The sequence below is a fragment of the Notothenia rossii genome (assembly GCF_949606895.1).
Source record: "Notothenia rossii genome assembly, chromosome: 2".
Lineage (NCBI taxonomy): Eukaryota > Metazoa > Chordata > Actinopteri > Perciformes > Nototheniidae > Notothenia > Notothenia rossii.
In genome coordinates, this window is record NC_136904.1 from 48936402 (window position 1) to 48949271 (window position 12870).

A 12870-nucleotide genomic window follows, 5' to 3' on the forward strand; every position below is an offset into this window, starting at 1 on the left:
CGTCTTTTAAAACTACAATTTCCAGTAGAGACGTGCCATAGAACAGGGGTTCCCAACCTTTTTCCCAGAGATCCCCCACAAATGACTCTGTTGGAAGTTTCCCCCCCCCCCCCCCCCACACACACACACAAGGGTAAGTATTTTGTTATAGGAGGATGAAAGCGTAATTAAGGAGCACTATTGGAGTGACTTTGAAGGTTATTGGACTCAGGATTAATTCATTTGGATTCCCGCTGTATGAAGAAATTAAAGGACGGCGCAAGTGGAAACAATTCACAAAGGGATTAAACTGTTTAAAACACATGCTCAATGTAAGCCGGATTTTGCCGATGTGTTTATGTGGATTCAAAAGTCATAAATACTCTACAAAATGGAGGAGACCGATCTGATCGGAGCAACTGTGACAAATAATCCAACTGAAACCGGCATGGACAATGACTATGTTTTAAAAATGCGCTTATCCAGACAAGCCTGGTTTGGACACTTTACGGGCAGAAGAAACATTTCTTGAAAAAATTATACATTTCTGTCTTTTTATGCCTTTATTAGCTACTAACTTGAATTTTTATTAAAATTAATTAATCAATTATTTGTTATATTTTATTGTAATGTAGAGACAAGGCTTTTAGTGACAATCACATGGGCGTAGGAAGCATCCTGAATGTGGGGGGGACATTTTTAACGGGGGGTTGGGGGGTCCCCCACCATGAAAAACAAAATAGATTTCCTGTATTCTGGTGCATTTTAACAGGTGGTTTGATACTTTTATGTGGCTATACTAGCATGAGGGAATTGATGGGTGCATTTTGTAATTTCATCCAGTAGTAAAGAAAGGAAAAACATTTGATTATTAATTCAGAGCCGTCTTTGAATTAATAAAAAGCAGTTTAAATCTTTTGTACATTTATATACAACAATAAATATTTGTGAGTGCATTGAGAAATATTGTTGTGGAGAGTCATTTATACTGTATAGACCCTTTTTGTGTTTGTATACAATGATGACGTAGAACGTATGCGCGCGCATGGTGGCAACAGAAGGATGGCATGATAAACAGCTTGTCAAGCTACGCAAGGGGATTATCAACTAAAGATCGTGAATGTTACCTTAACAAGTTGACTTTGATAAATGGTGTCCGACTTCCAGATCCGTGTTCTATTGATGAGTGGGTTGAAGACGTTAGCAAGTGGCCGAATATACAGTGGTCAGATATATATACCTATTTAATTGAGAAACCGAGCGTGTACACCAGAGAGAAATTACGAGCCTATAAGTCAGTGGATGCTTACGAATACTTTGTCTGTGGTCATGTACAGAACGTCAAATACCATGACATAGACTCAGAGTTTTGTATTTTGAGATCAGAAATTCTCCCTAGTCAAAGACAAGGACACAAGACAACGATGTATGAGGCTTGGGTCATAATCAACCAACGAGAAAACTACGTCCTCACAGCGAATTGCACCTGTATGGCGGGGTAAGTAGCCTATTATTTGGTGTTGTGGGCTTGTAGGTAACAGTTCAGGGGTGTGTTACTGTCCTTTCAGCTGGCTATTACTCTCCTTTCCATATCAAAAATCGTATGCCTTGCCCTGTAACTTTCTCATCATAACCAGGGTTTGAAACTAACATGTTCATGAACAACAACACAGTGACAACAGGGTTCAAAATGTCAGCAGCCAATATCATTCAGTTACATTCAAAACCTGATTAAGCTTAGGATACTCACATGTCTAGTAAGTTATATGTTTACCTACTTCATAGCCAGAGCCGAGATTTGTCTGAGAGCAAATGTTACTTTCAAGCCCAGTATGTTTATTATGATTTTGTGAAATTTCAGGCTTGGGTCATGCTGCAGCCATGCAGCTGCAATATTATTCAAAGTTGAGCTCTATGTTAGGATGGGAAAGACAGAAAAAGCACTGGTTACTTCTGGAGTGTGCATGTGGAAAGACATCGGCAGGAAAGAAGTCAGACCAGCTCCATTGAGGGAAATCAGCTTCCACAAACCAAAGAGGCTTGGCAGGCAACTTCCAGCAGCTTCAACATCTGCTAGGAAGAATAGTATCACACCCAGAGGCATGTAATAGTTGACAGAGCCTAGATAAGTTTCCTTTTGCCATAGTGCATTTAATTAATTCTCAGGATTTCTCCTCAGTGTTTTGACACCATAATGTAGCCTGAGAAAGGTGTTACTTGGTGATGCAGAGATGAAAAGGCCTATAGACCAACCATCATGACTTTTTGTAAACATACACGCTCAGTTTGAATAGTTTCAGTATCATTTGTTATGTTAGTTTGAATATGTCTGTCCTTTTGTCTTCAGATTACTGATTCTAGAAATTCGATTGTTTGTTATCTACAGCTTAACTGGTCTGGTTTTAGAATAATTCAGTCATTATTCTTAAAATGTGAACATTATGCAGCACACTAATTGTGTATTTTTGTTGCTCTATTATCAGTGTTGACAGATGATGACATCCGGGAACTGCGGGATGTGAACCCAGGTGCTGCAGTGCTGACGAGCCTGGAAAACAGTGACACGGATATGGCCAGATATGGTGTTAGATGTCGGTTATGGATTGTCTTTCCCTGTTTGTTAAAGTTGTATTACAGTTGAAACAATGAATTCATCATCAGCCTTTTCTTTACATTTGATGTTGTTATTGACAGCTGTGTCTAGATGCACTTCAGTGCAACAAGATATTTTAAGTTTTATTCTGTAATGCTATATATGTATCCATAGAGATAATTTGCGACCTAAAATTATTATTTACTGTTTACAACATACAGAACCAGTTTGATTCTAATATATTGTACATACTCCTACTTTTTATGTTGTTAATGTTTAGTGGCACTTTAATGGCACCTGAATGGAATGAAACTCTGTTAGTAACAACATTACAAATAAATGTGATACTGCACTCTGAATTGTTGAGATAATCTGGGGGGGAAAGGACCATTAGACACACCAGTGGCAGCCAATGTGGGGAGGTTTATTAAAATGCATTCAGTTTTAAGTACAGTAGGCCTATATACATGTTTTACAAATGTAAAATCACTTTATAAGTCATACATGGTTATGTGTAACTCATTTGGGAACAACACTCTTACAGAGGTTTGTGAGGGCACCACATACAATAACAACATCATCTAGTATGTCAACCTGCGACAAAGGAATAAATGTTTGTAAAATCTTAAAGTTTTTCCACCGACCAATAACTCGCTCTACATGGATCCTCACACGAGAAAGTTGTCTAGATGTGTCCACTTCCTGTGCAGAAAGCTGCTTCTTTCCTTTTGTGAAATGAGGGATACGAAGGGTTGCACCATAGGCCGCAAGCTCATCTCTGATGAGAAATCCTCTGTCTGCTAAAACCTCATCCCTAGGCTCCAAAAGTTTGAGGAAACCTGACTCCTTAGTGATCTGCTTGTCTGAAACCCGTCCACCCCACCCAGGAGACAGAAAGGAAAATGCACCAGCTGGAGTGATGCCGATCAAATATTTAATGGTGTTGTTGTGTTTATAGTTTGACCATGTCTGGGCCCTGGAAGTCAGATTACTGGGTCTAGCTATGAACATTTCTGTGCAATCTATTATGCACCGGCATCTTCTAAAGTTGCGCTTGAATATTTTTGGCATATTTTTAAATACTGCACGCTTACTTGGCCATTTAATGAGTGGCTTGAGGACCAAGGCCATAGCAGGGACCCAGCTCCGCAAAATATTTGATAAGGTGGTTTTTGATACCTGAAATCTATAAGCCAAGTCAGTATTACATAGGCCCAACCTTAATTTCATCAATATAATCAATAGGTGGTCCTCTACTGTAAGTTTGTTGTGAATTCTTTCTACGCTGCCCATCATTTTTGTAATCAGCCACTCAAAGACCACAGAGGTCAGTCCTGTGAGAAAAATCAATTGTCCAATATTGCACTTAACAGTGGTGTAGGAGAATCTAGATTTTTGAAGCTCCTCTTTCAGCTTTACATTTTCTGCTCGTAGTGTGTCAAACTCCTGTCGCAGGTTGACATATTCCTCCTGAAGTTGACTGTATCTCAGGTTCAGATCATCGTACTCTCTCTTTGGAACTGGGATATCCTCTTCAGCTTTAATATAGAAAAGTGAAAAATTAGCATGTGCTGCAACCAATGCAAACAAGTTCACAATTCAGGGGTTCTCACACATTTTTACCAATGAATTTTCAAAACTTTTCCATGACAGAAGAGAAGATACATTATCGATCCCAGGGGGAGATTTTTCCTCTGCATTTGACCCATCCAGGGGCCAGTGTACACGTCACACACAGACATACATAGCAATTGGAGCAGTGGGCCTGGCAGGAGCACACACACACTAGGAGCACACTGACTCTTTCAGTGAGGGTGGGAACCCGGACAATCAATCAGTTAATTGTAAGATGATATATTCATATATTCATAAATATATTCATACCAGGACAATGATCCATGCTGCATTCTTGTTCTGGATCCATGCTGCATTCTTGTTCTGGAGTTTCAGAAGTAACACGTTGATTTGCTGCAGTGTCAGCTCTCCTCCTTTTCCTATGGTACCTACAGTAACAGCAGAAATTCATAGTTAGACTAATCCATATCTGAAAACAGCAGCTGTAGGCACCAAAGCTTATGCAAGAGAGGTAAACAAAACAAAAAACAACTGAGAGGATGTCAACTCTAATCTTACCTGTCCATTTTTGAATTTGGGTTCTGGCTTTTTTTTGTGTACATGAACACAGATGGCACAAAATCAGGACTACTAGAGTCCAATGATGCCTCGCCTGCAAAAATAAAACACAAACACGTTTGTTTAGCCTAGCAAGCTACGAGGCAAATCTAACGCCAGCTTATCAAACTTTAGCTGCATTTGATTATTATTCTACATCATACAGACAATCACTAATGTAAACAAGGCTCTCCCGTAAAATCAAAGAGTAGGCTAGATAACCTCATTACCTGATATAAAGTGGGCGCTGCAGACGCGAGCATTTTTGATTATGTCCTCATTCCAGTCCACACGTTTAATCACCTGCAGCCACAGACGCCGCCGGTTGCTCTGAAATGGTCGTGGTCCTCTCGGAATCCTATAAAACTTTAGTCCGCCGGTGGAATAGCGATTCGTACAACCGTATACGCAACAACCAGACATGTTGATGCTGGGTACACTTTGTAAATGCTTGCTAACCAGTTGCTACCTCGTCTTTGTCATTCAGAACTGCTTGAAAACAACACCACTTCCGTTGCCCACATGCGCGCGCAACTTTTTGATGACGTCGGCTGTAAAAGGGTCTATATAATACGCAAAATACATTTGTGAATCCTTCTGTGAGCATTTATTAATATTGAGACTGATCTGACTCCATACAGATGTTAAGTTCACCTAGGAATGGTATCATTGACTTAAATGTTCAAATAAATGTTGCTCTTTTGTCTATATTGGTCATATGATGCCCCTTGACTGAAATGTTTCCTTTTCAATATCCCGACTGATTTCCTTAAAATTCTGGGATGAGAGTCCACATCACAATTGACTCTAAACTGTAATTTCCCTTTCATCACTCAATTCAGCAATGGACCTCTCTCCACTGTCCCTGTGTTCTGCCTCTGACTCACTCTCAAGCGCCTAGATGTCAAGAGAGGTGGTGAAGTGATAATTGTTTATTGAGCAGTATACTATTTCACATTGAATCATAACAAGTCATACTGAATAAATACAACTGACTCTAAAGTAAGTCCCAGTCTGTGACATTGGACATTTTGAAGACTCAAAGTCCCAAGCAGTAGGTAAAATGTTAGCTAGTCTATGTAATGTGCACAGAAAATAAATAGTTAACTGAATACTGGGATGGAAATTGCCTATAAGCACTCAGTAAAACATAAACACACACAAAAAGTTTCTGAAAGATAAGAAGTATAATTAAAACATAATGCACATTACCATTTTGAGAGAGAGTACCTAAGTTAAAGAACTTTTAAGGTTTATGAGTATTAACCCGGTTATGATCATATTGGAGATATGGTGTTTACACCGAGCACAGAGAGATCGGGTTATTCATGTTCCCTGTTTACATGATAAATACTAGTAACCTGGCATTTCGATGCCTTTTCTCATCTAAACTATTCAGTATTCGTATCTCTCTAACATGACATAAAGACGAAACTCCTCTCTAGAAGTGAGACGCTTTTGCCACCGCCGCTGACATCACTGTTAACTGATTAACTGCTACCAGCTGATGACTTACTTTCCTCTTCTTTGAATTTTTTTTTCTTATGTCCATGTTGTCTGGGGGAGAAAACATATCAAACCAAGAGATCGTCAGTGTTAGACTGACTGTTGAGCGGCCCAACCAAGCAAGGAGGCAGAGGCAGAACGTCCAAAAATATAACCGGTGTGGGCATTTATTAAAACATGACGCACAGCCTCAATCCTGCTGCTGCTGTTTCACGTGAGCCCAGCCTGCAGCCACCAGGATCTCACACACCCACTACCAGCTTCTCAAGACACAGCACCTAAATACACACACAGACTAACAAGACACAGGTGATGGGGGAGCAATTAGACACAGGTGAGGGGAGGAGCAAACACAGGGCACCAGGTGAATACAATCGGATAATCAGCAGGAGGGAAAACAGAGACGACCGGAAACAACAGACAAGATGAGGGGTGAACACTTATATAATTAATGCCATTTAATAAATAGCAGTAACGGCGTATTTTCTCCTAAAGCGCACAGTACCCGGGATAGACAGTCTTGGCTTCCTTCAAGTCCTTGAGTTTCGAGAACGGACATAAAAGATCCCTCCCCTGAGGCTATGGACAGAATAGATCCCTCCCTTGAGGCTATGGACCCTCCCCGAGGCCATGGACCCAATATATCCCTCCCCTGATCACGGCGACGGCACCCAGCTCTGTCCTGCAAGTCCTCCTTCAATTCTGTCACCCGGGCCTGCACTCCCTCCAAACTCGAGGTGCACGTTCCTCCGGCTTGTCTCTTGTCTCCTCCTGCTTGTCTCGCGTCTCCTGCTGCTTGTCTCTCGTCTCCTGCTGCTTGTCTCTCGTCTCCTGCTGCTTGTCTCTCGTCTCCTGCTGCTTCAGCAGCCATGGCCCCCTGGTCAGTTCCAGGCATAGCCACCCCCAGCCGCGGTTCCTCTCTTTGGTCCCTCTTCTTTCCTCTCGTCAATTTTACCTCCTCACTTGGTCGAATCCCATTTCTAACACCAATTGTGAGACTGACCGTTGAGCGGCCCGACCAAGCAAGGAGGCAGAGGCAGAACGTCCAAAAATATAACCCGGTGTGGGCATTTATTAAAACATTACACACAGCCTCAATCCTGCTGCTGCTGTTTCACGTGAGCCCAGCCTGCAGCCACCAGGATCTCACACACCCACTACCAGCTTCTTCTTCTTCTTTAGTGTTTATTGGCGGTTGGCAAACCACATTTTAGGTGCATTACCGCCACCAACTGGACTGGAGTATGGACAAGAGACTATGCAGAAAACAATAAACAAAATAAAACAAACAAAAAACAAAAAAAATAAATAAAACCAAAACTCTAGATTATTTTAAATGTATCAATTTCTCTAAGAAACGTGATAAGCTCACAATACATATTGCCTGATGTTTTCCCTAACAGCCCTGATAGCGAAAAGTCAATGTATTTTGCTTTCTTCAGTGTTTGGAAAAGCACATTCCTCTGAATACTATATTTCCTGCAAAGCAGCAAAACATGTTCAACCGTTTCTGGCTGGCTACAGTGTGTACACTTTCCGGTTGGATGCTTTCCTATTACCCTTAATGTATGATTGAGACCTGTGTGACCTATTCTCATCCGAGAAATTACATTTTCCTCCCTTCTTTTAAACCCCACCTTCCTTCCATCACCCACATACCTTTGAATGTTATAAAGATGTCTTCCTGTGTCACTAAGGTCCCAATGATCTTGCCATGTTGTTTGCGCATATATATGTATGAATGTTTTAACCTCTGCTTTGCTGAGCGGAACTTCAATGTCTATATTCGTAATTCTGAGTGTTTGTTTGGCCAGAATATCCACCTGTTCATTACCCTCCACACCAACATGAGCAGGAACCCAGATGAAACGAGTTGATTTGCATTTTATACAAAATTAGAAATATTTCATTTATTATGTCCATTCTAGATGAAGATCTACCTGATCGTATACTCGATAAAGCTGAATAGCTTTCAGATGCAATTAAAGTATTATGTATTCCTTTCTCCTCTATCCATTCCAATGCCAATACCAATGCCAACAACTCTGTGGTGTATACTGACACATGGTCTGTTACCCTTTTCTTTATATGTGAATTACTCACTGGGATATAAACTGCTGCCCCAGCACGCCCTGTCTCTGGATCTTTGGAGCCATCTGTAAATATGATTGTTGAGTCTGAGTGATATCTTGCAAAATAATTCTGGACTATGCGCCATACTGGTATTTCTTTCTTTTCCTTCAACTCTTTTTGTATATTGAGGTCTACACTTGGCAATGGGAATAACCAGGGTGGAATGGACGATATTGCAACTGTAGGGCAATACTGTATTTGATTCAAGCCTATACTTGCTGCTTTAACATCACCAATCCATCCGAAACTTGTTAAATGTGACTCATTGTGCTCCCAGCAGTCTTTCAAAATACTTTTCGCTGGATGACTATCACCATGCCCCTGAAGGTTTACCCAGTATGCCAACATTAACTTTACTCTTCTTATCCTTAAAGGCATTTCTCCCATTTCTACCTGTATTGCTGATACTGGAGATGTTTTAAAAGCTCCACTACAAATCCTCAGGGCCTGAGCTTGTAGGACATCCAGCTTTTTAAGGTTTGATTCTGCTGCTGCCATGAACGCTATACACCCATAATCAAATACAGGTCTCATGAGTGCCACTACCAGCGTCTCAAGACACAGCACCTAAATACACACACAGACTAACAAGACACTGGTGATGGGGAAGCAATTAGACACAGGTGAGGGGAGGAGCAAACACAGGGCACCAGGTGAACACAATCGGATAATCAGCAGGAGGGAACACAGAGACGACCGGAAACAACAGACAAGATGAGGGGTGAACACTTATATAATTCATGCCATTTAATAAATAGCAGTAACGGCGTCTCGTCGTTACAGTCAGCTTTGATTTTCGCTGTATTAACCATTTCCTGAACATTTGGTGTGTGTGCCTTACCTCTGCTTCCGGCATCGCTTCATACAACAGATCTGAGCTGTCCAACTATGACAACACTCCTTGGACATGCGCGCTATGTGAGAATCTGCCTTGGTACAAAGTACCAGTGAAAACATAGTATGGAGTTTCATTGATTTGGGCATTCTCTCAATAAGCAAGTGATGGATTTGGATTTGATGGATTTTTGATGGATTTGATAGTGAAGCACTGACACAGCGCTCTACAAAGTGCGGTGAGTGGATAGACCGATTCACAGACTTTCCACATGGTAGAAGTAGGGGGGTCTAAACTAATCATTTGAAAAAGTGGGGGGGACTTGTCGCACCCTCATATAATGGCTGCGACGCCCATGATTGTGTAACAATTATATGTAAAAAAAAAAAAGTCTAAATATGGTATTAGGCCTCAAATCATCTGAGGTCTGGCGCACCCCCTGCGATTTTTGGACCCCCCCCTAAGGGGGCACGCCCCCCAGGTTGGGAACCACTGCCATAGAACATGTTGCGAAACCCATGTGCAAAACACAATAGCCAGCATGTGTAGTTCTGGTGGGGCGTTCAAGTGCAGTTTTGGATAGTCTGCCGTGGTTTCGTTAAAAAAAGGCCGACATTATACGATTTTAAAATAAAAACAATAATCGTGGCTTGGTATTGAGAAAGAACATATTTTTATGAACCACACAGCTTCCGGTCTACAAAGACCCGACCGGACAAAAATAAGTGGTGAAAACGTGGCGTATCATATGCAGGCAAAACTCGGCCTCAGATCTCAATGGGAATGGTTAGCGTATCATATGCACGCAAAATCGGACTTCCGCCTATCTATTGCACGCATTTCCAATGTGTAAAGTCGTGTCATTTTTACGCAGACTGAAGAGAGTGGGTTGATGTGCAGCAATTTGACTACATCCTGCAACACCGTGTCAGCAGGGGAGGCTAGAGGATATTACAACCAAAGAATCAGCACTCGCACCTCGCAAGGGGATGTGTGCCCCCCCGGCTCTTGTGCCGCTACACCAAGGACTGCAGAAACTTGCAGAGGACACAACGCAGTGTTAATTTCGTCAATGAAAACTATGACGAAAAATGTTCGTCAACGACCTTTTTTACATGACTAAGACGAGACGATGACGAGCTAAAAATAGATTCTTGATAACGAAAACTTTGACGAAATGTATATTTAGTTTTCGTTGACGAGACGGGACTAAGGTGTTAATGGTGGACTAACGGACATTCAAAATGCAGGGTATTTTCCCCCAATTGTCCGTCTTGTCTGTCAAAATGCATCTTACGTTTCTAACTTGCAATATCATTATTTCCGCTCTCTTTACTCCAGAAGAGCGATCTCCCTGTGTCTCTCTGTGTGCGGGGGGCGGGGCCTAACAGACACGCTGCAGCGGCACACAGAGATCTGCCGGGGACGGAGCGTTCAGAAGGGAGTGGGACACATGCTGGAGTCCTTCAAGTTTGAATGACTTTGTATACTGCAGGGTAGCTTGTGAATTTACTCCAGGTGGAACTAAAGTCTGATTTAACACTTGATTAGATTTCACATCATGCATCCACATCTGTAAAGTAACTAAAGGTATTAAATATATGTTGTGGAGTAGAAACACAGTAGCAACACATTTAAATACTCCAGTAAAGTACAAGTACCTCAACATTGTACTCAAGTACAGTACAATATTTTAAAAATAATTATATATATTTCATTTATTTCACATTTTAAATAAAGCAATTAATTCGGTTAACAATTTGTTAGTTTTTCCCTTTAAAAAATAACAAAAAGTAAATACAAGAATACGTTAAAGTACCAGATAAATAAGCAGTATCGGTAAAGACTAGTAATACCGTAGAAAACCTTAACGATACCCATCCCTAGATATTACACAAGTAAAGTGTTAAGAGAGTGAAATGTTGCTTTACGAATTTCAACACTTGATACTGTCACATTGATTCCAATTTCAGATAGCCTACCTGTATTTGCCTAACTGAATTTGTTTAAAGAGAGAAAACATTTTGACTAAAAGTTGACTAATATTTAATTTTTCATCGACTAAAAGTAAGACTAGAACGTTTTGAGTTTTCGTCGACTAAAACTAGACTAAAACTATGAAGGATAAGAATGACTCAAATGTGACTAAAACTAATAACCATTTTCGTCTAAAGACTAAGACTAAATCAAAAACAGCTGCCAAAATTAACACTGACACAACGGTTATCGGCCTCATCTGGGAGGGTGAAATATATGCATACAGATGGGTATTGAACATCTGGCCCTTTGGTGCTGCCAGAACAACCTGCAGCTGACAGCACTGTCTGCTGGAAGCCTTCAGGTATCTATGATCCAGTTTTCTCCATGACCATCAGAGGCACAATCAACAAAGGCCCAGCAGAGGATTTACATTCTTGGCCAGCTGTGGAAGTTCAACCAACGGTCCAGCTGATCTCTGTGTTGGGTTCAGCCACCAAACAGATCAGAAACGCACTACACTGATCCTTTTCGTAGCCATCCCTGTCAGGACTGCAGAAAGAATCATTGACACCAATCTGGTCTCCAATCATGACTTATTGACCTTTAGAGTCAGGAAGCTTCACTGCGGAGCATCACGCTGTTAAACACTGTATACCAAAACGAGCAGACACAAGTAACTGTTTTACTAGAGCACTTATGAACACCAAAGAGATACACTTATGAACATGGGAGAAGGAAGTATGATGAATGGATGAAGTGCAGTGGACATTGAGACGATAGTCCCACAGCATCCTCCGAGCATCCAGCCAGTGAGCCAAGGGCTGCTATAACCTATAATGCTATTCCACTACCCAGCATGCTCCTGGCCTATGTCTAATCCCAGGAATATAAGACTCAGACTAATCAGCAGCAGGACTGTGTGGCTTCATCCTGGATTTCTAGATGAAGCTGTTTAGTAGCAGGTGGACCGCAGGACAGAGCTTAGGTTTTAAAATTGTAGCATCATGGACTAGGCTACAACTGCATTTCATTGTGAAACCGTAAACCTAACTAAAAATGATCAATGGTATATACTCCAGCACTCACAATAAGTATCACTTTACTAAATGTATCATTTGTCAACCGTTATCGCTGGACATAAACATTGTTGTTGGACATTTCTTCAAAACCCCTGTTAAATTCAGTGACAACGTTTTTAATTTACATTTTTAGTTAGCCTTTAGTCTGAAGTCGCCAACCATGAACCAAAGCTTCAATGGCTCAGGTCCAGCTGAGGACATTTGGTCTCTACAATGTTGCTTCTGACAGTTCCTAGAACTGGTTTCATGTTAAGCTGAACCTCTTTGCACCCAAAGCTTGATGGCTTCCCATCAAATAGCCTAATATTAATATTAGTGTGTTATTATAATGTTATATTTTGTCCCGTACTACCTGGTTCACCTGTATGGTGGAGCTGTAGTGAGACACTCTGCAGTTTGAGTGCCAGAGAGAGAGAGAGAGAGAGAGAGAGAGAGAGAGAGAGAGAGAGAGAGAGAGAGAGAGAGAGAGAGAGAGAGAGAGGAGAGAGAGAGAGAGAGAGAGAGAGAGAGAGAGAGAGAGAGAGAGAGAGAGAGAGAGAGAGAGAGAGAGAGAGAGAGAGAGAGAGAGAGAGAGAGAGAGAGAGAGAGAGAGA

The 12870-nt window shown here is 41.3% G+C and overlaps 1 protein-coding gene and 1 long non-coding RNA gene across 3 annotated transcripts; one reads left to right on the top strand and one right to left on the bottom strand.

The window, feature by feature from the left end:
• Window positions 1–1177: 1177 nt before the first annotated feature.
• On the top strand, window positions 1178–3904 carry LOC307030420. Of its 2 annotated transcripts, none has more exons than XR_013805656.1 (2): window positions 1178–1477; window positions 2463–3904. It is a non-coding gene; the product is annotated as an uncharacterized lncRNA (long non-coding RNA). The 2 variants fall into 2 exon arrangements; XR_013805657.1 differs by lacking the exon at window positions 1178–1477 and adding an exon at window positions 1961–2079.
• Window positions 2976–5208, bottom strand: LOC307030419 (uncharacterized protein). The gene is made up of 4 exons (XM_079666832.1): window positions 4975–5208; window positions 4706–4799; window positions 4457–4575; window positions 2976–4110 (listed from the first exon to the last, which is right to left on the bottom strand). Exons 1-4 carry the CDS (start codon window positions 5165–5167, stop codon window positions 3092–3094), a joined length of 1425 nt encoding a protein of 474 aa, XP_079522958.1. The 5' UTR covers window positions 5168–5208; the 3' UTR covers window positions 2976–3091.
• Window positions 5209–12870: the final 7662 nt, after the last annotated feature.

Bases quoted from the DNA above. Each gene is read 5' to 3' on its own strand.
- LOC307030419 (XM_079666832.1), bottom strand. From the start codon at position 5,167: ATGTCTGGTTGTTGCGTATACGGTTGTACGAATCGCTATTCCACCGGC. The intron at 4,800-4,974 runs GTAATGAGGTTA...TTATTTTTGCAG, and splicing joins CAGCGCCCACTTTATATCAG to GCGAGGCATCATTGGACTCT. The intron at 4,111-4,456 runs GTATGAATATAT...TCTATATTAAAG, and splicing joins CAGCATGGATCATTGTCCTG to CTGAAGAGGATATCCCAGTT.